The 27,275-nt window shown below is 36.9% G+C and overlaps 1 protein-coding gene across 7 annotated transcripts in view; it reads right to left on the reverse strand.

Annotated features, from left to right (window-relative positions):
- Window positions 1–27,275, reverse strand: part of LOC137395140 (rho GTPase-activating protein 45-like) — a 44,210-nt gene that overhangs the window by 16,776 nt on the left and 159 nt on the right. For 6 of the 7 annotated variants that reach the window (XM_068081956.1, XM_068081954.1, XM_068081958.1 and 3 more), the window contains exons 2-7: window positions 24,150–24,331; window positions 7,843–7,986; window positions 7,588–7,669; window positions 3,113–3,176; window positions 1,250–1,307; window positions 919–1,056 (exon numbers count right to left, since the gene is read on the reverse strand). In XM_068081956.1, the coding sequence (XP_067938057.1) occupies window positions 919–1,056; window positions 1,250–1,307; window positions 3,113–3,176; window positions 7,588–7,669; window positions 7,843–7,986; window positions 24,150–24,258 (595 nt within the window). In that variant the 5' untranslated portion in view covers window positions 24,259–24,331. Of the gene's footprint in view, window positions 1–918; window positions 1,057–1,249; window positions 1,308–3,112; window positions 3,177–7,587; window positions 7,670–7,842; window positions 7,987–24,149; window positions 24,332–24,582; window positions 24,663–27,275 lie in introns of those variants that run through there. The other variant, XM_068081955.1, reaches the window with a different exon arrangement.

Genomic DNA, 27,275 nt, shown 5'->3' on the forward strand with positions numbered 1-27,275 from the left:
CGCTAAGCTATTTTCAACATACCCTTCATCTCAACAAAAAACAAGAGAATGATAAAACATTAATTATTAATGCCCAGCCTTTGAACCAAACAGACATTACAAGCCTGAAATGCATAAATTGATGTGCAGATAAAATGTGCGTCAGCAACTTCAGATAAACGAAAACAGTATAGATCTATCATGAACGAATGAAATATCTTCTGCACATAGACAGTTATACTATACCTATATTGAGAGACTGACCCTACATTGTACATGATTCTGTGACAAAACTAATGCATGGGATTAAACTAAACAACATTAGAGCTTTTCCGATGAAAGTTTTCTAAGAGATCTTATCTTTACAATCATTGAATGGGGCTTTAGCTAAAGAAGAAAGTGATTATGATTGTTTAAAAATACTCAATTTCTAACTAAGTCTAAATTATAACTATTGCAACTTAAAACTAACAAAAGGTGATATTTATATGGTTGCATTAATGGGATGAAGAAGAGCTATATTTGATGTCCTCATGTGTTAAACTGAATATTTCTACTGGTATGCTATGGGTAAAATTAACACAAACAACGTCTAAACACATGAATGAACCAAAGCTGAAATATTTGTTTCACCAAATATGCATAATTTTCTGTAAAATTGTAGCATAGAAAGAGATGACAATTACAAATAAAATGGTTCCATCCATAATTTAAAACACAACTGTAAATGCTGAATAGCTTAGTAAGTTGTTTTGTGTTGCAAAAATAGTCACACGCCTGAAACAACACAAACCAGGTCCAGAGCCAGGCGAAACCAAAGCCCTCTCAAAATGGCGATTAAAGAAGCTACACATAATCTTTCCTGGCCTTCCTGACAAAACAGAGGTTTAATTATGAATTTCAAATAATTACAGATATTTGATTGTAGTTAAAACCCACCAAGTTGTGTTCTCTTTTCGACGTAGTAAATAACATCCTTAGCATACTTGGACCATGCCTTGGCTCGGTCCAATGCATGCTCAACCCCTGTCTCCATTTGCTTCAGGTGCGCATCCATCTTAGCAGGAGAGAGCAACTCTACAAATATAGCAACACTTGACTCTATAAACCATGTACCATAAAAGCGACCCTCACATACCTACTTACCTCCACAAGATCATCAAATGAGATGGAAGTTAACAGCCTATGAAAGAAGGTAAGTGTAAAAAGCAATCCTAAGTAAACAGTGAAAAAATGTGAAAAAACATTGTTTAAAGTGAAGCATGCTTACCTCTCGCTATGTCTGTTTGTCGAATATCTGTGCGTGACATGGATGAAGAGTCAGCGTTCTGCAAACAATATAAACTGCCTTGTAATGACCATAAAAACCAAAACTCAAAGGTAAACTTTACTAAAAGCTAAATTTTAACTGATGAACATAAAGGACAGGTCAAAGGTCAAACTGCACACCTGCTAAAAATTCAGTATAAAGACTTCACTGTCAGTAATCCGGCAGCAAGACAAAGAACACAATGGATTGATCCGCATGTTAAAAGAGACGGAAGAGTATGCGTGTGTTGCAACACAGGTTATCCAAATGCCTGAGAAAGTCAGATTTCTCTATTTGCAATGCCTAAATCTAGCATGGCAATGCATGAAGCATGCCTAGGCAACATGACAACCGGCAGCTAAAATCAGAGGAGCCATCCTAAAGGTGCAATAAGGTCTTAATAAGCTGCCTGCTGTCTTAGTAAACAAAAACAGTAATTTCCTTGCCAAAACTGCTTCACTGTATCCACATATCATTAGATAAGGTGACGAGTGTAAGTGCTTCACTGAGAAAATGCTTCTTAGGTTTAAGTACAAGTATCGACCTGAGACAGTTCAGTATCAACCTGAGACAGTTCAGTATTTGCTAAGACCGTCGGTTGATTGAAACAATTGTCTCAACTCGAGATAATATATGCCATCTCTGAGAAATCCAACATACCTTTTTGATTCTGTCGTAAGAAGATCGTAAAAGGGTGCAAAAAATGGCTGGCTGCATTTGGCAAAAACTGCTACTTTTCACAAAAACTGCTAATTTGCCCAAAAACTTCATCTAAATTCAACTATGGACGACTGTGCAGAGATTAGCAGATATTTAAAGTTGCCCTTTACCTCTCATTAGTGAGCTAGCACGAGTTGCACGCTAAACTTTTACACGTGTATCTAGATACTCTACGAATTGAGCAAATCAACAAACTGGTACATCAGTTGGTTTTTTCTATCATTAATCTGCGAGTTTCCTCTATTAGAAACAAGTAAATACTAACTTAATCTTTTTTAACTACTACTTTGGGGTCATGTGTACTTGTACGGCCTAGACAGACTTAAAAACAACTAGCAACCCGTTGGCTAAAGGGTCAGTTCATACGAACAGAGCGGATCAATGACTAAATCATACAGATTAAGTCACCAGTTGAGTGGTTTATACTTTGATCATAAAAGAAGAACTAATGCTCATCGGCTCATGGATTTGTTAAACTTAATAACATTACTAACATCTTTGAGCATCGGGTAGGATCAACTGTGGCCCACAGGATACTTCCTGATCTAGCACTTGTTGACCGCTAAGCAGGCTAATGGATACATAATGCTTCCCCGCATCTGAGCAAATAATGCGAACTTGTTTATTATAGTTGATACAATAATACAGCATATGTATAATGTATAATAATACAGCATATGTATAGTGTACAATAATACAGCATACGTATAGTGTACAATAATACAGCATATGTATAGTGTACAATAATACAGCATATGTATAGTGTACAATAATACAGCATATGTATAGTGTACAGTAATACAGCATATGTATAATGTACAATAATACAGCATATGTATAGTGTACAATAATACAGCATATGTATAGTGTACAATAATACAGCATATGTATAATGTAATATGGCTGGTTACTAAACGTATAGAATACAATATGTTATAGTATAACAGCAACAGCCGACTAGAAACAATACAGTTAAAGAAGTTTCACCAGCAGCTATCTAAAGAGCTCGAATATCCAATGGTAAGTCCGTCAAGTAATGATAGGTTCACAACAACCCCTGATAGGACTACAACAATCCCGCAGCATTAGAAGCAAAACACTTACCTGCGGAGTGGCGAGAGAAATGGAAAAAGAAGTGTCCATATCACCCATCAGATACTCAGACACGCTGTAAGAATAAAATATGTACTAAGAGACGTAATTAGAAGCAAATGTGTTAGGAGTACCAAATAGCTCCAACCAATGTGCTATACTTGATTTGCAACGAGCGTGGGATTCAAATCTTTAAATGATTCACCATTCACCAAGAGCTAAAATAAAAGGATCAAGTATATATACAATACCATCTACCTTGGCTAAGGACACCCTATCTGTCATGGGGTGCAAAAATCACCCATTATATTTTAAATGATGTTTTAAATCTTGATTGATAAAAAAGACAATAATAAGGATGCCAATGTAGTGCTAAAGAGCACAAGAACAACCACCACTACTACTAGTCCTGGGATAATGAACACGTAAAATCAGCAGGATTCCAGGAACTTACTACACTGGAGCAAATGGTCTGTCAGCGGGAGCTAAAAACTGTTACATAGAAAAACCCTGGTCTGATATCAAACAGACAATGATGTGAGATATACATGTATATATATAGCTCAGAAGTGTACGGGAATGAGGATATCAACTAAAAGGCTAGGAATCCCTAAGCAGATGTAAACATGCTAACTTACTCCTTCTACCTACATGTAGTAGTCAAACTCGGAAAGTTTATTCGCGTTAGACTTGGTTACATGATGGTTTTTCCTATTGAATTACTACACTCATATTGCATACACTTCTATGGTACTATAATCAGGTACTAAAATAGAGTCTAGTATACAAACAAAATTGAGAAAGAAACTGATGGTCCCCTTACCTTCTCTACACCAGACACAATAAATAATGATTCCGTGTGAGAGTGGATAAGATATATATATTCCAAAGTTGGGTATTCCCAGCTCCAACTGCTAATATCTCTTATGACACACAAAACACAGTCACATGTCAGCACCTCTTATCGACCATAACTACTACTCACACGTCCATAAGCAGTGCCCTTGGACAGCCGAGTGACAGAGCAGCTTAGCTCAAGCTCAGCTTACCTGTAGCCTACCTCAGATACACTAATATCTTACAACACAAACTGTCATCTTATCTAAACATTTGACAGAGTAAATTTTGGCCACTGCATCCAATACATCTTTTTCAATCTGTGGCTGAGTTGGCGTGGCTTCTGATGAAGGTGTGACATTAACTTGAGATTCTGATCTACAAATTCTGGTTAGCCTCGAGTCGATGAAGGGTTGGTGTATCGGAGCTCAATGTAAATGTGTCGCCTGACTGGCTTATCGGTAAATGAAGTACATTACACACATAAGAAAGTTCAGGTGCGTTTGGATCCCCCTAGCTACACCCCAGAGGGGTTCGCGCGCTAAACTATCTAAAAACATCCATTATTGAATAATAGATAAAGGTACACAAAAAGCGATTGCTTAAATTTACTTGTATCCACACACTTTGAGTTATCCTCCACATGCTGCTTTCAAAGAGATATACGATTAACACGCTAAACGTTGATTAGCGGATGACACGGGAATGAATCCAATAAAACCATTTTTACATTCACCAAGCAATCAGTAATCATAGCTGAGAACTATTTACAAAGATCTTGGTAAAAGACTTTTACTGATGCTTTCACACTCACTGGTGCATGAGGGTATTGTACTATTAGGTACACTCAATGAAAGTGTACTCGATTCAACCATCGTGTACTCCAATAAAGGCAAAAGCTACTGAAATTCTTATAAGGTTGTGAGAGGTGAGTGATTGGAATGAGAAAGCCATATGAATACTCTATTCAAAACCGCCTTGCAACTGTTTAAAACTTATATGACAAAAGCTACCCGGGCCAGGAACATGGTATCAAGATATATCGCCATGACCAAAGACTAGGTCTATCTCAGCATGACCAATACATTTGAAGGTTGAAACTTTTCTATTTTTCACAATTAACTTTCACAATTTAACTTTCACAATTTTATGGATTCCCTTGTTCAAGCGAGTCAATATTTCTTACGATTTTATTATTCAGGTTTCTGTCAACATAAATGTTACAGTGAAACAGCTTTCGCATACAAACTTTATGGATACGTATGAGTAGATAGAAAGGAACAAGGAAAGCAAATATTTTGTTATTTAAAGATACAAATAAAAGATGGCTGAACCTGTCATCTTTTTTATACTGCGAATTTGTCTTCATTAGAATGAACAATATTCATAAAAAGATCTTGCTAACTGCTGCAAAAGTTTCTCCTTACTTTTATAGTGAGCTGGAAATACTATCAAATATTTGTTGTTTCTTCCTGATTAGAATGAAAGTGTAAGTTAAGAAAGTATGTTCTGATATACTTATTACGAATGTGAGCCACGACCTAAGATACTCTCTACGATTCCATCATAACATACCTTAAACAACCGTAAGTTTGCATGTGATAGCTTCTCAGACAATCCCAGAACAATATGAAGAACATCCAAGAGCACTGGACCAAATAAGAAGACTTGTTATTGGTTAAACGTTGGTGAATTGTTTACATTGGACAGTGCCAACGAAAGTTGATAGCAATATGTACTGATTACACAACTTGTCATCATTGCTACGCAGGTGGTCTGATAGGACAACTCTGCACTTTATCAACAAGGAACTGATGGATAATATCACATAGCAATTAAAACAACTGCCAGCGATATGAGCGTAGGTGTTGAAGATTGACACACCACAATTTCAGTTCAACTTTTGGAGCATTTAAAATTTGAGAATGGGTTGAGTGGTTGAACATATGATTGGTACCATTCTATGTCCATGTTGAACCTATCAACCAGCTAGGCAGTAAGTGCTGTTTGTAGCCCAGTGGAATATCCACATTATACTTAATCCTAAATTTATATTATTTATTAAATTGTATCTATTTGTAAGCAACTGCGTGGTAGTAACTAAACGATGATTTATTGATAACCAAAGTGAATCTACTCATTCAGTCATGGCCAAAATTTGATTGACATGAAATATCTTTCTTGTGGTCGCTCTCAATCCGGTACATAGTACTTCACATGGTTGTCATTTTGAGGGTTAAACCTGACAACCCATTACCTGCATCCCTGAATGTCAAAGTAATAACTATACCAGTCATACCGGAGTTATGCTAAGTTGGAATAAAATTTGTGGCTTGTGAGCTTTTATTCCGGCTTTTCATTTTGGATCGTTTTATCATTTACTAAAACATTTTATTGCAAGAAATATCTTCTCGTGTTCCAAACCAACCGCCATATTTACTGCTTTGCAGTGCCATGGTTACCTTTTGCCAACAATTGGGTTGATATTTAAGGGCCAACTTTATTCCACGAGCAATATTCTCGCAATAGGATCTTGATATTTACAACTATATCAACCTATTATAGCAACCTAAATCAGTCCGGCCTGCATTTTCACTGACTTATAAAATCTTTTGTCGATCGAATCCGTATCAAGAGTGTCTAGAATAGGAATCTGATGAATATCCATAGCCTTGTAGACCTGAGCAAATAGAGTGAGAGCTTAATCAACTCAATCCTATTAGAACCATGAAATAAATCTGCAGTGACAGCAACGATGCCACTGATCTTATCCATATGGTAAACCAATTAACACCTAGAGTCCTAAGCCTCCACACTATGGGTCTTGCCTGACAGACAGGAACAAGGTCATAGTACACTCGATGGAGCAGTCTTCACTGCGACCTTATTCTATCGCAAGTTCTTTTCCAAATTCACTCATATTTCCCAATCATAGTTTGTTGATAGGCAAAGCAATTGTTAACTGAGAGATACTGCACTGTACATTTAAAAACATGAAGCTATAAGTTTTGAGCAATAAACTTCTTTGTCTGCAAGTAATGTGAACACTGCAAGTAATGTGAACACTGCAAGTAATGTGAACACTGCAAACCATAGCCATTCAAGTAATACTAATTACTGCACAGGCGGAAGAGTAAACTGGTTACATAAAAGAGCTTAATGGTGAAGAATAGCGCTGTAACTGCTGTAACTACTGTAACTGCTGTAACTGCTGTAACTGCTGTAACTGCTGTAACTGCTGTAACTGCTGTAACTGCTGTAACTGCTGTAACTGCTGTAACTGCTGTAACTGCTGTAACTGCTGTAACTGCTGTACCACGGAAATAGATACAATTTAAAACAACGATTCTGTAGCTCTGAACCGATTGTGCCAAAACGGGAGTCATAACGTCCTAAAGCAATAAATATACGAAACTGTCATCTATTGTTACTATCGACCTTGACACATTGTCCGTGTGACTGTTACAGTCATTACTCTGACAATAGACAATACATGAAGTATGACGACTTGAATAGGCTTAAACACGACTCGCTTAAAACATCAATATTTCTGCAAATAATGGCACGACAGAGATTATCTTTTTGGCGCAACCCGAAGGTGCCTTGTAATACACAGACCGGCTGCCTTACAACAACCACATAATACTCACCTGCTGCTAAAGGAAAGGGCCAATTGGTCAATGGCCTCTTTCAGCTCCGGCATTGCTGCATCCGTCCCTTGGTAGTTGCAACCTACAACAGCAAGAGATCATGGAGTTGCCTCCACTTACCAAACATAAACAACGTTCACCAAAAACAAAGTTTTGCTTTTTTGTCCTTCTTAGAACAATACGCGGAGAAATTTTTCTCTGAAGATACAAGTGAGAATAGCGTATACAACGTTTAAAAAAACAACTATCCATTACCTTTGATCTTGCTGATAAGCACCCCGGTAGAAGTAAGGAGGTCGGTTGAGTTGACAGCTGGGTACTTCTTCAGAATTGATTTGAGGATACATAGAACTTCGCCGAGTCTCTCGTGGGCGGTAACTCGTAAGGCCTCACCAACTTCTACAAGCGCAGCAGCAGCGTAGACAGCCAGTAACAGGTTGCGCAATAGTACATGCCGCAGTCGCCTTGTAATAACCTATTCACACTAGTCTAGCAAGACATCACTAACAGGCCTATCATTAAAACATCTCAGCGAGAATTCTGCAGCGCAAAGCTATCCTAGATAGACAGGGAAGCTTCAATTACTTGCAAGCATACTGCTGGATTACATGAGCAGGGTTACATTTGGGATCAGCAAGCAATAAATCATAGCCACAGGTGTAAAATAAGAATTCCAACCATTCCCATGAAAACATCAAACTAAATGTTGACACTTCCAACAACGAATCATATTGTACCGACTGCACACCAGCGCAGCTTTTGTGATTCTCTATGTTTACGAGTCATGATTTATTTGGACTTTTTTCATTGTTCGTTCATTTCTATTATTGCTTCACAGACCATTGTTGAAAGGTGATACAGTCAACCAGATCAATAAAATAACTGAGGACTACTCCAGGGCAGAGTTGAATCACTAGTTAATGTCACGTCAGCAGACAGATCGAGATATTTGGGCGCTTTTGAAAAATTTGGCTGCGGAAATCATGCGATACAGACATAGCCAACTGAGTTCTTTCGGCCAAAACTGCCAAGTAGAATAAACACTACTAGCCTAGTTTGAGTATATAATTTGAATTGAAAACCTGCACAAACCATTTTGCGCATTCCGCGCAATTCACACTCGCAGAAACAAATAGTGCAAATTTGGGGAAGTTGAAAAATGTCTGCTACTCGTAATAAATGCAACATTCTGTAAAACTTATATTTGAAATACAGGTTTTACGGTATGTTGTATTTATAGTACTGCAAACATACTCCACTAAAATACAGCACAATGGCGTTCAAATAAAGGTTTTATGGTATATATTTTTTAAACACGCCTAATAATTATAGCAACAGTTGAAACACTACTGCGTCACAATTTAAAGCATTTCAACCAATATATATATTAGTCAAATAGGCCCTATATATATTTCAAATATATATATACAGGAAAACCTGTATCTGAACACCACCTTTATTTGAACGCCATCTCTACTCGAACGCCACTATGGGAGAAGGGTTGAAATGCAAAGCAACCGATCTTTAATTGAACGCCACTTCTATTTGACCGTTTTGTGGACACTTTTCTACTGATCACTTGTTATCACGGGTTCGTAAAAATTACGAACGTCAAATAGTATCGGTCAAATAGAAGTGGCATTCAAATGGAAGTGGCATTCAATTAAAGGGTGCACCTTATTTTTCAACCCCCACTCTCATAGTGTCGCTCAAATAGAAGTGGAGTTCAAATAAAGGGGGCGTTTAAAGACAGGTTTTACACTAATTACTAACTGTATCAGGTTAATAGTAGTACCTTGTTTAGCACTACCTTGATACTTCGGTGTATATGAAAAAAGTTTTGTGCATTTACGATGGAATCTGTGTTACTACGAATTTTTAGGCTAAAATTCTGAGGCTATTTTGATTAAATACGTTTTTTTATTTGCGCGAGAAGTGTAAAATGCATTGCGATGCTAAAAATTGTATGGACGGTAATATTGACTAGCTCAACTGTGCAGAAAAGGATTTGAGGTTAGAAGACACTGGAGAAAATTTTGAACAGCCATAAGGATATTAAATTCATGGTTTCAAACGAAGGCAACAATCAGAATGCAACTGGCCGAGCAAATGATACTATCATTTTTGATTTACAAGTGTTAAATTTTGTGTCCGAATGTATTATAAACATAGTTTGTTTTTGTCACTTGTTCTTGCATATATATTTGTAATAGTTAATAAACTATTATTATATAACCTATAAGGTTTATAGGTTATATAATAACTATTATTATGTATAACCTATAAGCTTGCAAGTTTATAGCATATAATTTGATAGCATCTTTGCGGTTAGATAAACAATGGATCGAAGCTCATAACTCCTCTTCTATTGCACATAAAAAACCATTTTGGCTGCAAACAGTAGCAAACATATCAATGAGTGTAATGAGCTTTTATGCAACATTGTTAAATATAGTTATAAAATGAAAATATACCTTCAAGTTTAGAATGACATACAAATTTGAAAGTTCCAACAAATTGCAACGCAGACTATAAGATCATCATAGGTTAATTACAAGCAATAGATATCAACTGGTAGAGACATTAAATATGCTTTACCGGACATATTTATTTAGAGATCTATGACAAGTTGAAGGTAAGTTAGCAAATTCGTTTTACCAAAAAGGGTTTATGTCGCTTTGCCCGAAAGAGAGCGCAAAATATAGGTGACATTAATTTTGTCCGTGAAATGGTTAAATTTATCTTTCAAAAATTCTGACAAGGTATTTGATAAATACAACGCCACCCTTTATTTGAACGTCACCTCTAACAAAGCACCACTATTAATAGGAGAGGGGTTGAAAAATAGAGCACCATGGCATTCAAATAAAGGTTTTACGGTATATATATATGAAACATTTTGCTGAGCTGTTGGTATAAAAATATCACTGACATTAAATTATAGCAACGTATTAAAATTATTTCAATAATAAAATAGCGATAGTAAGTAAAGTGATAGATATACTCATGAACAAATAACTCTAAGGAAATATGTACAGTTTGAATAATTTAGTGCCTCTAAAAAAGTATTACAAAAAGACAATGCATCGTTTGCAAAAATAAAAAATATTTTACTGTTTTTTAAAGAACGATTAGTGGTCAATTACAATCCTGAAGCGAGATTTTAATAACTTTCTAAAACATCAGGGTGAGTTTTTGTGCCGTTCCAATGAGAACACTAACATCTACAACTTAATGGCAAGGGTTTCCAAAATATAGCATTACGCATTGCATACCATTACATACACAAACTGTTAACTCGGTACACGTGTTATGGATTAGGCTTGTCACAAAAAGAACCATTTTATCATGTTTTGTCCGAACACATATTTGCAGACGTCAATGTGAATATACTTGCTGATGCTAATGAATACAAGTTTTATAAGTTTATAAAATGTTGTAGAAGATCTTAACAAGTTATGAAATATTTGTGACTTGCTCTGTGGTATCACCTGTGACCATGCATCAAAAGAGCTAATGATCTATGACAAGATGTTTCCTGCAGATATATGATCGAGATCATTTTTTTCATTTCATATGGTTCAACTCCTTCCATACAGCTGCATCTTTTCAACGATTAGTCAAGTATGAGCATGTTAAAATTAATAAAGCTATTGGTTTCTATAAGCAACAAAGGAAGCATGAATTACAGAAAATCTTTATTTGGATACTGCAATTGCTATAATCGCTATAATTGCATTGCTATAATCGCTATAATTGTATTGCTATAATTGTATTGCTATAATCGCTATAATTGTATTGCTATAATCGCTATAATTGTATTGCTATAATCGCTATAATTGTATTGCTATAATCGACGAAACAGAATAAAACAGCAATACTTTGCAAGACAGCTCATAGCAAGTAGCTAGGTGATGCATCACACAAGCCATCTACCTTTACTGTCACATGCATGAAAGGCCTCAGCATCCTAACTTATTTTTTACACACGAGTTCATAAATTCTATGTCCAAAGCGCAAATAGAATTGTAGCTAGTAAACTAAAAATGAAAAGTTTTAATCAATTTATTTGTGTTTGACACATACGACAAAACGTCGTTGGCTTAAGCTATTTCCTAAAATAAATACCAATAGATGGCTGAAGGTACTTTTGGATTATGTTATGCATACTTCTCATGGTACAAGTGAAAATGCGTCTAACAATATCTATCGATGAATGTAGATATACCGTACACAATCATTTAGGCATACGAGGCTACGCGTATCGATAAACTCGGAGTTATCTTCCAAATGCAGATTTCAACAATAAGCAATCGACGCAGTGCTAATTCTATCGATCAGAAAATGACTCGAGGATCAATCTAAAAATAAAATTTTACAATTCAGTTCATTATACTAGCGTTAGTTTAGCATAGCCTACAAGTAATAACTATTTATAAAGATTTCAAGCTAGTTTTTAATAATGCATAGCGAGGCCTGCATTTACCCGCTGCCGATAAGCCTACCTAACACGGTTATCGGCTGCCCAAATCAATGGAAAACTACCGTAACGCTACCACAGTTGTGAGCGCCACACAATTAGAACCTGAAAAGCACACGCATACCACCTGCAGGTAATTTGAAAATAAAGAGAGTCTGAAAAGACGTATGGAAATTATAAAAGGTATAAAACCAGGAGTTCTCTAAGTAAACAGACAACTCCAACAGGCAGTGAATACGGACAATCTAGTGAATCTATGAATCTAGTGATGGCTTACAACTATAGATCTGTGATTTAATAGATTACATTTACATTAATAGAATACATTTAATAGATTTGGACCAGGGATCTTTCCCAGCTGGGATAGATTTTTGCTCCCCCTCCCATCGAATTCACAATTTTACAACTGAGCTAGCATGGCAATGAATGCGTTATAAAGATGACCAAATAATCCTAAAAAAACCCAACTTTTAGAGAATTGTCTTAAGGGAACGAAAAGACAACCCCAAATTTTTGTCCCAGACTTAGACTTTCTTCCTCTAGAACATAATTTCTGGGGTGAACCCTAATTTGGGCACAAGTTTCACTAAAAAAAATTATTTTAAACTTCTTCAACGATGTTTTTGTACTAAAGTGAAATTTTTTGGTGTTTTACATTTTCTGTAGCATTGAGTAGCATTATTATTAGATTAATATGTTCTCCAATAGATTGATAAAACGCTTTTCCTACAAATGTGAATGAGACTCGCCACCCTTTATAGACCTACTGTAACAGTAGTATGAAATCTGCTAATCATCACTGAATGCCAAACTAGACCAATGGGTGAGGCGCAATTTTTAACAATGCTACAATAATCCCTTTTAATCAAAGACATAGACAGCATTAAAAAACTATTGATATCACAAAATAATTTTATCATAAACTCAACTGCAAATTAAAAATAGTTACTAAAACAACAAAGGAAGAATGCTGAATATATAAAATGCTTGAGAGGTAAGGAATCACTCCCGGAACAAACTTAAAACAGCATAATCCATTGTCGAAGCGATTGCAGTAGACAATCTACAACCTTTTTGTTTTAAACTAAGACCTTAACTAAAGCCATGTTAAAGTTAATTTGATGATGGCAAATTGATATAATTAGAGTCAAAGGCAAATCTTTAGAGGATTGAAGGATCCATCATAGGAGCTGTTCTTTGATAAATGAATGTCACATGTCTAACTTTTTGAAGTTTTCCTCATTTCTATGACTTGAAAGAGAACTTATCTTCAAAAAACGTAAACATACGCCACCATACCTACTACTGAAGCCATATAGCGCTCTCCTTTTTGCTCTGGGAACCATGGAAAAGCGCTGAGAACGTTTGAATTGGCTAAACTTGCAAAGAAAATGAGAGGCGTCCAAAAAGGTTATTCCCTTTAGTAGATGTACAATAAATAAACAGCTTATTACCTTAGTATTTAGGCGTTCTAGTTATTCTATTAATAGCTACCCAGCAATATGAGCACTTTGATGATGTGAGAGTTTATTAAAAGCAGGGAATACTAACATAGCATACCTATAAATCCCTACTTCATGTGACGAACATATAAAACTAATGATACAGTACTTCACTGGCTTTGTCTCAAAAGGTTTGACCAATAAACGAGGTAATAGTGGGTGAACTACAGCTGTGGAGAACGTGATCATTGAAGATGTCACCAGTATTTAGTCTAATGCTTCAAGTAGTTATGGCATTAAAATGAGTCAGAGCTTTCGGCAGTTCAAGTGTTTACAGATCATTGTGTCCACCACGAGCTTGTTGAGCCCGTCGTGAACAAAAAATTCCTAACTGTAATTATCTAGCCACGCGGTTAATAGACTGCTGCTCGAACAGCTGTAGCATATTATTATGCATTTCTGCTAGAGCAACACTTCTGCTAGGGCAACACGGTGTGATAGACTAACATGTGGGTGGCAGTGTCTGTGGTGATTTCAGTCTGCTGAAAAAAGTATTTTAACCCTTTTACAGACAGCTGTCATCTAGTGTCTAACAGAATGCATAGGCTGCCAAGGTCAAGTTTAAAACCCTTTAGTATGAGGAATGGCTACTTAAACAGTCAAAACAAGAGATACAAAACTAACTAGCTCCAATAACTACTTTGTATCACCACGCTTTTACTGTGCAAATGATTCAGTTTTGGAATTGTGTACACAAAGCATTTCAATGGACATTTGAGTGTTGCGAATTAACGCGGCTGCTTTGTTGAAAAAGGTAAGGTTTTCTATGCTGAAGTTCATAATGGCGCACTCCTGTCTCGCTAAGCAGCACGCTTTCAAAATACGAATAGCAGTAGTGTGGAAAATGATTAAAATGGAAAAGCTTGCGCAGAACTTTCGTTCACATTATGCGCAAGTGCTATTTCCATCTTTCAAAAGCTTGAAATATCTGATGAAAATGTATGAATAACAAAACTCATCGACTTGCGTATTTTTGCTGTTTCTATCTTGCGGATGATGCAAACTTGCGAATAACAAACAGTGTAGATAACATATGTTATGTACGTATGTTATGTACATACGTTATGTACATATGTTACGTACATATGTTATGTACGTATGTTACAAGCTAATAGCTTAGACATGTGAATACTAAGCAGAGTTTTATTGTCATTTTTCAAAAGATTTGGCTGCGAAAGCCGACTCGCCAAATCGTCTTGTGCAAACCAGCTGAGGGGGAGAGCAAGGACTTTTGCTTGCAGAGGTCAAAAACTGAGCACAGTAGGATATGACTGCTGGTAAGCTAAAACATGGTACCCATATCAGCTGGAGACCCTGGCGGTAATCTTGCGCAGCAAAACACATGCGGCCATAGGTTTGGTGGCTTCTGTTCACATAAAGCTGCATCGCTAATAATCGCATAAAAAATGTTCGATTGCCATGTCATTTCGAAAATGCTGACCTTCACTTGTACAGTGAACTTTGAGAAGGTTTTACCTGCGGCTCTTCATGAAAGTTGAATAGCGCTGAGCTCTTGCGTTGACCGCGGTACTCGACACGTAGGTTTGCATTTCAACGCTGATAGGCCTGCGGTGCTATCGCCGATGTCTGCAGAGTATATGGGATCCAGGCTTAAAGAGGGAGACTACACTGTTGCCGCAAGAAAAAGGATTCAGTTCAAAGAAAAGCGCGACTAGCCCACACAAATGTACGCATACCGAAACTGACAGTCATTGTACATAACAGGCATGTGGGGTGAGGACTCACAGAGCCTATCTCTATGGCATCCAATAGAAAATCCGCAGGCGCATTGGCTACCTATCAAACAAATATTTAGTTCCACCTAATGTTGCATTGACAGGCTAGCATTGAGAGTAGAGCAGCTGCTAGTACAAAATTCTGGAAACGCGTATACAACATAGCGCAGCTGTGAAGGCATCAGAGATGCTGGGTGTATATTGTTCAAACAAACCAACAACTACATCTGCCGTAGCTAGACACACCAAGGGCGAGAAGCATGCAGCCCTGCTAGTTATCCAACCTAGTTACATGTAGATTATCAACCGAGAGAAGGCAATGGGAGAGGTCATGTCAACGATCCATCACATTACTTTTCTGTATAATTAGTTAGGCAAATAACGCTTGGCAGTGCCATGCAGCCCTGCAGAAGCGCTACCCTAATGCCATAATTTGTAGCAAATGGTAGGCGCTAGTGCAGGTTGCTAATGCAGGCTATCACACGCAACGACACTAGAGAACAAACAAACCGGAGAATAATTGGACACAGACAGCGCTGTATCATATAATGGAACTATGTAGAGTGTGTTGGCAGCGTAATGAATCCAAATAAAGCACCATTTCTCATTTACCTTATCAGTGCTGACTCACAAGCCCCCCCCCCCCCTTACTTTCTATCTGCCTACCTCAGTTGACAAAAATAAACAGCCAAACCAACCACATACACATAATATACTACCATGCTTGGAGGGTTGTTCTATTGAAGCTGCCTATAAAGTATGGAAACGTATAAAGCTGTAAAGATTTGATGCTTTTTCCTCGTAACGTTTACGTTTTAAAGAATGCAAATGATCATTTCAGAAGACTTTTTATTAACAACTGTGTGTTGTAATTATTACTCGGAACATTTATAGAAAATAAAATCTACAATCAAATTGTAAAAAAAAACATTACAAATAAACTTGTAAATATATGTTTAAAAAGCTTTGTTGATGCTATAACTCAACGACAATAAACAGCCAGCATAGGTCGACAGCTATATGAGATGCATTGTATTATATTACTTTAGTGGTATTCAGTGGAGTGTTTATAATTTGTAAAGATAATTTGGTTTCATTGCAATAACAAATAAGAAATTATGAAATTTTGCTATCGCCAATCTTCATGGCCCGAATGGAACACAGACTGGCATTCGTAGGAACAACCACTCTTACAAAGGATATTTTGGAAGATGGAAATGTAGTGGATAATTTAGATAACGTTGATACAGAGAGGAGATAGAGACTACAACCTCGGCTGGCATATATACTAACAATCTGAGTGAGACTTGTCAGTGAGCAACATTACCCGTCTCTTCCAAGACCATGTCTGATATTCAGAAAGGATATACGTTTCTACTCATTATCTGCAGACGAATAATCACAGTGGCTGATTTCAGCTACCTTGTAGCATTTCTGCTTCAAAGATTGTGTCAAAACGGTTCATCAGTGATGGTTTTGATGAGCAGCAGCATAAGCGTTCTAAGTGTAAGATAAGTGTTGAAGACTGAATATTTCAAGTGTAAGATGAGTGTTGAAGACTGAGTATTTCAAGTGTAAGATGAGTTATGAAGACTGAATGTTTCAAGTGTAAGATGAGTGTTGAAGACTGAGTGTTTCAAGTGTAAGATGAGTGTTGAAGACTGAGTATTTCAAGCGTAAGATGAGTGTTGAAGACTGAGTATTTCAAGTGTAAGATGAGTGTTGAAGTCTGAGTGTTTCAAGTGTAAGATGAGTGTTGAAGACTGAGTATTTCAAGTGTAAGATGAGTGTTGAAGACTGAGTGTTTCAAGTGTACGATGAGTGTTGAAGACTGAGTATTGCAAGTGTAAGATGAGTGTTGAAGACTGAATGTTTCAAGTGTAAGATGAGTGTTGAAGACTGAGTATTGCAAGTGTAAGATGAGTGCTGAAGACTGAGTGTTTCAAGTGTAAGATGAGTGTTGAAGACTGAGTATTTCAAATGTAAGATGAGTGTTGAAGTCTGAGTGTTTCAAGTGTAAGATGAGTGTTGAAGACTGAGTGTTTCAAGTGTAAGATGAGTGTTGAAGACTGAGTATTTCAAGTGTAAGATGAGTGTTGAAGACTGAGTATTTCAAGTGTAAGATGAGTGTTGAAGACTGAATGTTTCAAGTGTAAGATGAGTGTTGAAGACTGAGTATTTCAAGTGTAAGATGAGTGTTGAAGACTGAGTATTTCAAGTGTAAGATGAGTGTTGAAGACTGAGTATTTCAAGTGTAAGATGAGTGTTGAAGACTGAGTGTTTCAAGTGTAAGATGAGTGTTGAAGACTGAGTATTTCAAGTGTAAGATGAGTGTTGAAGACTGAGTATTTCAAGTGTAAGATGAGTGTTGAAGACTGAATGTTTCAAGTGTAAGATGAGTGTTGAAGACTGAGTATTTCAAGTGTAAGATGAGTGTTGAAGACTGAGTGTTTCAAGTGTAAGATGAGTGTTGAAGACTGAGTATTTCAAGTGTAAGATGAGTGTTGAAGTCTGAGTGTTTCAAGTGTAAGATGAGTGTTGAAGACTGAGTGTTTCAAGTGTAAGATGAGTGTTGAAGACTGAGTGTTTCAAGTGTAAGATGAGTGTTGAAGACTGAGTATTTCAAGTGTAAGATGAGTGTTGAAGACTGAGTATTTCAAGTGTAAGATGAGTGTTGAAGACTGAGCGTTTCAAGTGTAAGATGAGTGTTGAAGACTGAGCGTTTCAAGTATAAGATGAGTGTTGAAGACTGAGCGTTTCAAGTGTAAGACGAGTGTTGAAGACTGAGTGTTTCAAGTGTAAGATGAGTGTTGAAGACTGAATGTTTCAAGTGTAAGATGAGTGTTGAAGACTGAGCGTTTCAAGTGTAAGATGAGTGTTGAAGACTGAATGTTTCAAGTGTAAGATGAGTGTTGAAGACTGAGCGTTTCAAGTGTAAGATGAGTGTTGAAGACTGAGTGTTTCAAGTGTAAGATGAGTGTTGAAGACTGAGTGTTTCAAGTGTAAGATGAGTGTTGAAGACTGAGTGTTTCAAGTGTACGATGAGTGTTGAAGACTGAATGTTTCAAGCGTAAGATGAGTGTTGAAGACTGAGCGTTTCAAGTGTAAGATGAGTGTTGAAGACTGAGCGTTTCAAGTGTAAGACGAGTGTTGAAGACTGAATGTTTCAAGTGTAAGATGAGTGTTGAAGACTGAGTATTTCAAGCGTAAGATGAGTGTTGAAGACTGAGTGTTTCAAGTGTAAGATGAGTGTTAAAGACTGAATGTTTCAAGTGTAAGATGAGTGTTGAAGACTGAATGTTTCAAGTGTAAGATGAGTTATGAAGACTGAGTATTTCAAGCGTAAGATGAGTGTTGAAAACTGAGTGTTTCAAGTGTAAGATGAGTGTTGAAAACTGAATGTTTCAAGTGTAAGATGAGTGTTGAAGACTGAGTATTTCAAGTGTAAGATGAGTGTTGAAGACTGAGTGTTTCAAGTATAAGATGAGTGTTGAAGACTGAATGTTTCAAGTGTAAGATGAGTGTTGAAGACTGAGTGTTTCAAGTGTAAGATGAGTGTTGAAGACTGAGTGTTTCAAGTGTAAGATGAGTGTTGAAGACTGAATGTTTCAAGTGTAAGATGAGTGTTGAAGACTGAATGTTTCAAGTGTAAGATGAGTGTTGAAGACTGAATGTTTCAAGTGTAAGATGAGTGTTGAAGACTGAGTATTGCAAGTGTAAGATGAGTGCTGAAGACTGAGTGTTTCAAGTGTAAGATGAGTGTTGAAGACTGAGTATTTCAAATGTAAGATGAGTGTTGAAGTCTGAGTGTTTCAAGTGTAAGATGAGTGTTGAAGACTGAGTGTTTCAAGTGTAAGATGAGTGTTGAAGACTGAGTATTTCAAGTGTAAGATGAGTGTTGAAGACTGAGTATTTCAAGTGTAAGATGAGTGTTGAAGACTGAATGTTTCAAGTGTAAGATGAGTGTTGAAGACTGAGTATTTCAAGTGTAAGATGAGTGTTGAAGACTGAGTATTTCAAGTGTAAGATGAGTGTTGAAGACTGAGTATTTCAAGTGTAAGATGAGTGTTGAAGACTGAATGTTTCAAGTGTAAGATGAGTGTTGAAGACTGAGCGTTTCAAGTGTAAGATGAGTGTTGAAGACTGAGCGTTTCAAGTGAAAGATGAGTGTTGAAGACTGAGTGTTTCAAGTGTAAGATGAGTGTTGAAGACTGAGTATTTCAAGTGTAAGATGAGTGTTGAAGACTGAATGTTTCAAGTGTAAGATGAGTGTTGAAGACTGAGTATTTCAAGTATAAGATGAGTGTTGAAGACTGAATGTTTCAAGTGTAAGATGAGTGTTGAAGACTGAGCGTTTCAAGTGTAAGATGAGTGTTGAAGACTGAGCGTTTCAAGTGTAAGATGAGTGTTGAAGACTGAGCGTTTCAAGTGTAAGATGAGTGTTGAAGACTGAGCGTTTCAAGTGTAAGATGAGTGTTGAAGACTGAGCGTTTCAAGTGTAAGATGAGTGTTGAAGACTGAGCGTTTCAAGTGTAAGATGAGTGTTGAAGACTGAGCGTTTCAAGTGTAAGATGAGTGTTGAAAACTGAGCGTTTCAAGTGTAAGATGAGTGTTGAAGACTGAGTGTTTCAAGTGTAAGATGAGTGTTGAAGACTGAGTGTTTCAAGTGTAAGACGAGTGTTGAAGACTGAGTGTTTCAAGTATAAGATGAGTGTTGAAGACTGAATGTTTCAAGTGTAAGATGAGTGTTGAAGACTGAGTGTTTCAAGTGTAAGATGAGTGTTGAAGACTGAGTGTTTCAAGTGTAAGATGAGTGTTGAAGACTGAGTGTTTCAAGTGTAAGATGAGTGTTGAAGACTGAATGTTTCAAGTATAAGATGAGTGTTGAAGACTGAGTATTTCAAGCGTAAGATGAGTGTTGAAAACTGAGTGTTTCAAGTGTAAGATGAGTGTTGAAAACTGAATGTTTCAAGTGTAAGATGAGTGTTGAAGACTGAGTATTTCAAGTGTAAGATGAGTGTTGAAGACTGAGTGTTTCAAGTATAAGATGAGTGTTGAAGACTGAATGTTTCAAGTGTAAGATGAGTGTTGAAGACTGAGTGTTTCAAGTGTAAGATGAGTGTTGAAGACTGAGTGTTTCAAGTGTAAGATGAGTGTTGAAGACTGAGTGTTTCAAGTGTAAGATGAGTGTTGAAGACTGAACGTTTCAAGTGTAAGATGAGTGTTGAAGACTGAATGTTTCAAGTGTAAGATGAGTGTTGAAAACTGAATGTTTCAAGTGTAAGATGAGTGTTGAAGACTGAGTATTTCAAGCGTAAGATGAGTGTTGAAAACTGAGTGTTTCAAGCGTAAGATGAGTGTTGAAAACTGAGTGTTTCAAGTGTAAGATGAGTGTTGAAGACTGAGTGTTTCAAGTGTAAGATGAGTGTTGAAGACTGAATGTTTCAAGTGTAAGATGAGTGTTGAAGACTGAATGTTTCAAGTGTAAGATGAGTGTTGAAGACTGAATGTTTCAAGTGTAAGATGAGTGTTGAAGACTGAGTGTTTCAAGTGTAAGATGAGTGTTGAAGACTGAGTGTTTCAAGTGTAAGATGAGTGTTGAAGACTGAGTGTTTCAAGTGTAAGATGAGTGTTGAAGACTGAGTGTTTCAAGTGTAAGATGAGTGTTGAAGACTGAATATTTCAAGTGTAAGATGAGTGTTGAAGACTGAGCGTTTCAAGTGTAAGATGAGTGTTGAAGACTGAGTATTTCAAGTGTAAGACGAGTGTTGAAGACTGAGTGTTTCAAGTGTAAGACGAGTGTTGAAGACTGAATGTTTCAAGTGTAAGATGAGTGTTGAAGACTGAGTATTTCAAGTGTAAAATGAGTGTTGAAGACTGAGTATTTCAAGTGTAAGATGAGTGTTGAAGACTGAGTATTTCAAGTGTAAGATGAGTGTTGAAGACTGAATGTTTCAAGTGTAAGATGAGTGTTGAAGACTGAGCGTTTCAAGTGTAAGATGAGTGTTGAAGACTGAGCGTTTCAAGTGTAAGATGAGTGTTGAAGACTGAATGTTTCAAGTGTAAGATGAGTGTTGAAGACTGAGTATTTCAAGTGTAAGATGAGTGTTGAAGACTGAGTATTTCAAGTGTAAGATGAGTGTTGAAGACTGAATGTTTCAAGTGTAAGATGAGTGTTGAAGACTGAGTATTTCAAGTGTAAGATGAGTGTTGAAGACTGAATGTTTCAAGTGTAAGATGAGTGTTGAAGACTGAGCGTTTCAAGTGTAAGATGAGTGTTGAAGACTGAGCATATCAAGTGTAAGATGAGTGTTGAAGACTGAATGTTTCAAGCGTAAGATGAGTGTTGAAGACTGAGTGTTTCAAGTGTAAGATGAGTGTTAAAGACTGAATGTTTCAAGTATAAGATGAGTGTTGAAGACTGAGTGTTTCAAGTGTAAGATGAGTGTTGAAGACTGAGTGTTTCAAGCGTAAGATGAGTGTTGAAGACTGAGTGTTTCAAGTGTAAGATGAGTGTTGAAGTCTGAGTGTTTCAAGTGTACGATGAGTGTTGAAGACTGAGTATTTCAAGTGTAAGATGAGTGTTGAAGACTGAGTGTTTCAAGTGTAAGATGAGTGTTGAAGACTGAATGTTTCAAGCGTAAGATGAGTGTTGAAAACTGAATGTTTCAAGTGTAAGATGAGTGTTGAAAACTGAATGTTTCAAGTGTAAGATGAGTGTTGAAGACTGAGTATTTCAAGTGTAAGATGAGTGTTGAAGACTGAGTGTTTCAAGTATAAGATGAGTGTTGAAGACTGAATGTTTCAAGTGTAAGATGAGTGTTGAAGACTGAGTATTTCAAGTGTAAGATGAGTGTTGAAGACTGAGTGTTTCAAGTGTAAGATGAGTGTTGAAGACTGAATGTTTCAAGTGTAAGATGAGTGTTGAAGACTGAGTATTTCAAGTGTAAGATGAGTGTTGAAGACTGAGTATTTCAAGTGTAAGATGAGTGTTGAAGACTGAATGTTTCAAGTGTAAGATGAGTGTTGAAGACTGAGTATTTCAAGTGTAAGATGAGTGTTGAAGACTGAATGTTTCAAGTGTAAGATGAGTGTTGAAGACTGAGCGTTTCAAGTGTAAGATGAGTGTTGAAGACTGAGCATATCAAGTGTAAGATGAGTGTTGAAGACTGAATGTTTCAAGCGTAAGATGAGTGTTGAAGACTGAGTGTTTCAAGTGTAAGATGAGTGTTAAAGACTGAATGTTTCAAGTATAAGATGAGTGTTGAAGACTGAGTGTTTCAAGTGTAAGATGAGTGTTGAAGACTGAGTGTTTCAAGCGTAAGATGAGTGTTGAAGACTGAGTGTTTCAAGTGTAAGATGAGTGTTGAAGTCTGAGTGTTTCAAGTGTACGATGAGTGTTGAAGACTGAGTATTTCAAGTGTAAGATGAGTGTTGAAGACTGAGTGTTTCAAGTGTAAGATGAGTGTTGAAGACTGAATGTTTCAAGCGTAAGATGAGTGTTGAAAACTGAATGTTTCAAGTGTAAGATGAGTGTTGAAAACTGAATGTTTCAAGTGTAAGATGAGTGTTGAAGACTGAGTATTTCAAGTGTAAGATGAGTGTTGAAGACTGAGTGTTTCAAGTATAAGATGAGTGTTGAAGACTGAATGTTTCAAGTGTAAGATGAGTGTTGAAGACTGAGTATTTCAAGTGTAAGATGAGTGTTGAAGACTGAGTGTTTCAAGTGTAAGATGAGTGTTGAAGACTGAATGTTTCAAGTGTAAGATGAGTGTTGAAGACTGAGTATTTCAAGTGTAAGATGAGTGTTGAAGACTGAGTATTTCAAGTGTAAGATGAGTGTTGAAGACTGAGTGTTTCAAGTGTAAGATGAGTGTTGAAGACTGAGTGTTTCAAGTGTAAGATGAGTGTTGAAGACTGAGTGTTTCAAGTGTAAGATGAGTGTTGAAGACTGAGTGTTTTAAGTGTAAGGAGAGGTTGCCTGGATGTTGTGTGTCAGAGTAACTTGTATTAGTCTTGCTAAACCCAGCAAGAAGAAAACAAACCAAAAGTGAATAGAATGCCTAATGTTAATTTATCAGACAACATCTGCTCCGTAAAATACTAAGGGGTATACCACTGAGCATGCCGTAAAAGAAAAGATTTTTGACCCACTCTTGCAGTGCATCAGCCATCCAACTTCTGCTTGAAGGAGAAAACAAGTGCCTAATCTCTGTCAGAAAAAAAGATGCACAACTGGGCTCTTCAAGTTATAAGGCTGTTCGTTGATACCATCCGACCATTTTTAAAGTTCTCGCCATCAACCGATATGGTAAAAAGAGCGATGCGACTTTATTGAGACAAAAAGCAAGCTAAAAGATGAAAACCAAAATTTTCTATTACCAGAAGAATAGCGGTATGTCATAGAGGTGCTGACATAAAATTCAAAAGTTGTTCACTTTATGTAGGATCTTCGTAATTAGGGGCTTGGTCAAAAATTAGCTAGCTAATTGGCACGGCCCTAGGCAGTCCATACAACATAAGTAATAATAACCTCAGTGGTCAAAGCTGATTCAGGTGAGACATGTATACATAGACGCCTGCCTCCAGCAACATGGGTTTCCATAGCAAACTTGGCTAGTTTGCTAGCTATATAACAGTTTGTGAACAGATGCTCTTCATACTTCATGCACTAGCAAGCCAAAAGGGCATTCATATCACCTAGCCATATAAAAAAGGGGCACCATACACAGTTTCATTAATATTCCATATCCCACATTCCCATCAAATCAACTTGGATAATTGATAGGCTCAGACTGCAAGCCAACAAATCCCTTGAAAAAAAGCACTGCAATATTAGCTCACCACTTTGCTTGTAGATGGCATTGTGCAACTTGGCGAGGTAGTCGCTGAATGTTCTGACATCCTGTGTGAGACTTAGCACTGTATCTTGGTCCATGGGGACAGAGGGCATCACTGGAGAGCAGCCTCAAAACATTGTGTAAATATTACGACAAATAGGCCTTGCAGCAACTGACCTTTGCCACCTAAACAGACAGCATCCAGTGAAAGCCTTTGGAATCCTGATAAATGGTGATTACTTGAACACTGACTACTTTAACTAAAACTAATATAGAGTACTACTTAAACTAACGGCAGACTATTACTTTTATATTCTTACTAATGCAATCACTCGTAGACTACAGCTGTCATTGATATATTAACACTACTGCAATTAGTAGATGCTAAACCAGTACTAAAATGCTACTATTGCAGCTGGTGTGACTCGTAGCATTACCACAGCTATATTAGTACCATCAGTCAGTTATCAAGCAACACAAGTGCAGTTGATGATGTTACTTTCACTCTGACCACAGTGACACGCGAATCAATAAAGGCAGGAGACCTGACCGGCCCTGACCTTCACTTATCTAACTCGTGTACCTATGGCAAACCAGTAACCACTAATAGATTTCTCGAGCAATATCACTACAGCAGTTGAGTGGTCCATGCGACAGCCATATAGATAAAATACAGTCTGTCTAACGAGGACGAAAATGCACAATCGTTTCGACTGAGTGACTAGTTGGGAATAACCTGACACCATCTTTGATCAAATTGCTTGTCAACTCATGCCCAGAGTGGACAGCAATGGGCTTATAACAGGAGAATCAAAACATGTTAACATACTGATTGGAGATACAATGACCGTTGGTCGAATATTGGCCGCGAGGCTCATGAGCTCTACTTCCGGAGGGTAACACGCAAACAAGATAATAATTGAGTGAATACTAGAATGGATTTTCATTGCGGGGCATTTATATATCTCAATACTCATCCATTGATACAAAACTGCGCAGAGACAAAGCATATATTACGTTGCCCTACATATCAGCCATGAATGTAACAATAGGACTACTGCATTTGATACAAGTCTTAGCGAGACTACAAGCAACAATGCCACAATGCTACAGTACGGCTGGCAATACACATAACACTTTTTGTCTGCGATTGCCGAGCAAAGAAACGCTATCAAGACTATCTGGTACTAATACTACCAGCTGGCAGCAATGACAGAGCACTTGGCATAGCCGGCCCTAACAATAGTAAACCAACCAAAATATCAAAACTTGAACAACAATTCATCCACGATAACTGGGTGAATAGAGTGGTCCAGCATGAGAGATCATTGCAGCGGTTATCTAGTTGAAAGAGCAGCGTGAGAGGTCACTGCAGTGGGTTATCTAGCTGAAATAACAGCAGGAGGGTTAGAGAAAATAGATAATAGAAAATTATAGAATTGCTGGTGCCATTCATAGCTTCTGTTCTCTTTGATTATTGTTGAGAGCAAACTGATATCTTTCATCTTTGATAAAATTCAACACAAATATATTTGAGACTTTCAGCTGATGTCTTTGATATTTGATTCAGCAGATAGTACTCAAATCTATTTACTTTTATTCATTCGTACCTACAATAAGCAAGCTAAAATAGAAGCTGCTTCAAAAGAACAGATGGCTGTGATACTTTAATAGTTGAAACCCACAGCAGCATACGAGGGGATTAAAAGCGTCACAAATGTCAAAGTGAAAGCTTTGTAGTTCTCGGCCATATTTCATGACATCTTTGACATCATGCATCTATGACAAAGTAAGGGCAACCAATGCTTTAGGCTTCCTCGAGAAGCTTCGTGTGATTGCGCCTAACATTATTGCAAACGTGTAGATAGACGTTTGTAACAGAACTAATCAAGGTTAAATCCTAGTAACTACATTCATTTTATGCCTACCATATGCGCAATTAGGTTGCAAGGAAGTGAAATTATGTAATATGGTACAAATCAATCAAAAACTATCTAAAGCAAGCAAGTAGACCAGATCAGACAGTTGGCATTATACATCTCAATAGTAAACCCATTTAGAGATATTCTAGGAAGGCCCAAAGGGTGAAAACCTCAATGGTGTATATCATACGTCAACAATGAGCTAATCAATGAAAGGTTCATGCTATATTTACAAATGTGATTCAACTTAAAAGAGAAATAGTCTAATTGAGTAGTGAAACAACAAGTCATCAAAATAATGTGAACTTGAGCAAGAGTAAGTTGAAAAAGTTCTAAAAGCTACCTGTACAATTAAGCAGTCACACTACATGTAAATTTTCCAAATCAGCCTTGACAGTTACCACTGTAAACACAAATTAAACATATGCTTAACCTATTCATTTAGCATACAAAATATAAATTTTGAACATAGGAAATGATTAACTCCTTTAATAGTTGTTTATTGAGCAGAAAGATTATTTTAGACAATCTAACACAATCAGTAAAACAATGTACAATATCGCCATATAAATGAATTGAATGTTTTCACAAGGAAACTTGTATTTAATATAAATAATATCAAACTGTTCGATTCTGGTTCCAAAATAGTACTTTTGGTAAAGTGACGACCATCAAAAGCAAACCAGGTTATATTTTAGTAAAAGCTTTGTTATGCATCGTGTGTGTATATCTGCAATTTAGCTTCAAAATAAATATTACGGTAACTACAAAGTATTAAATTGCAATAGTTATATTTACTCATAAAACTAAACCGACAAAGGAGATAAAGCCCTTCAGCTGATAAATTTTTTCCAATTTTCTAATGCAAGACATAGAACGTAAAATTACCTTACAGCTACTGTTGGCTTGATAAAAAAAAGTCTTGCATTGTGTGTCATGTTAAGATTCGTTGTCGTTCAAATTCGTTCTAGCTATGGATCTAACTACATCACCCCATAATACATGTATTTAAAAAATCAAGCTGAGCAAGAAAAACCAAAAATAAACTTTAAAACAAACACAAATCTTAGTCATCTAGATGAATGTGACAATGTTTTAAATACGCCTTAATTGTCCAAATAACCAACAACATTGTCCCTATGCATTTAACCATTTTTAAAATGATTCTTCCTCTGATACATACGCTTGTCAACGTTCGGAGGCAATCA

This window comes from Watersipora subatra, chromosome 4 (genome assembly GCF_963576615.1).
Source record: "Watersipora subatra chromosome 4, tzWatSuba1.1, whole genome shotgun sequence".
In the NCBI taxonomy this organism is placed as follows: Eukaryota; Metazoa; Bryozoa; class Gymnolaemata; order Cheilostomatida; family Watersiporidae; genus Watersipora; species Watersipora subatra.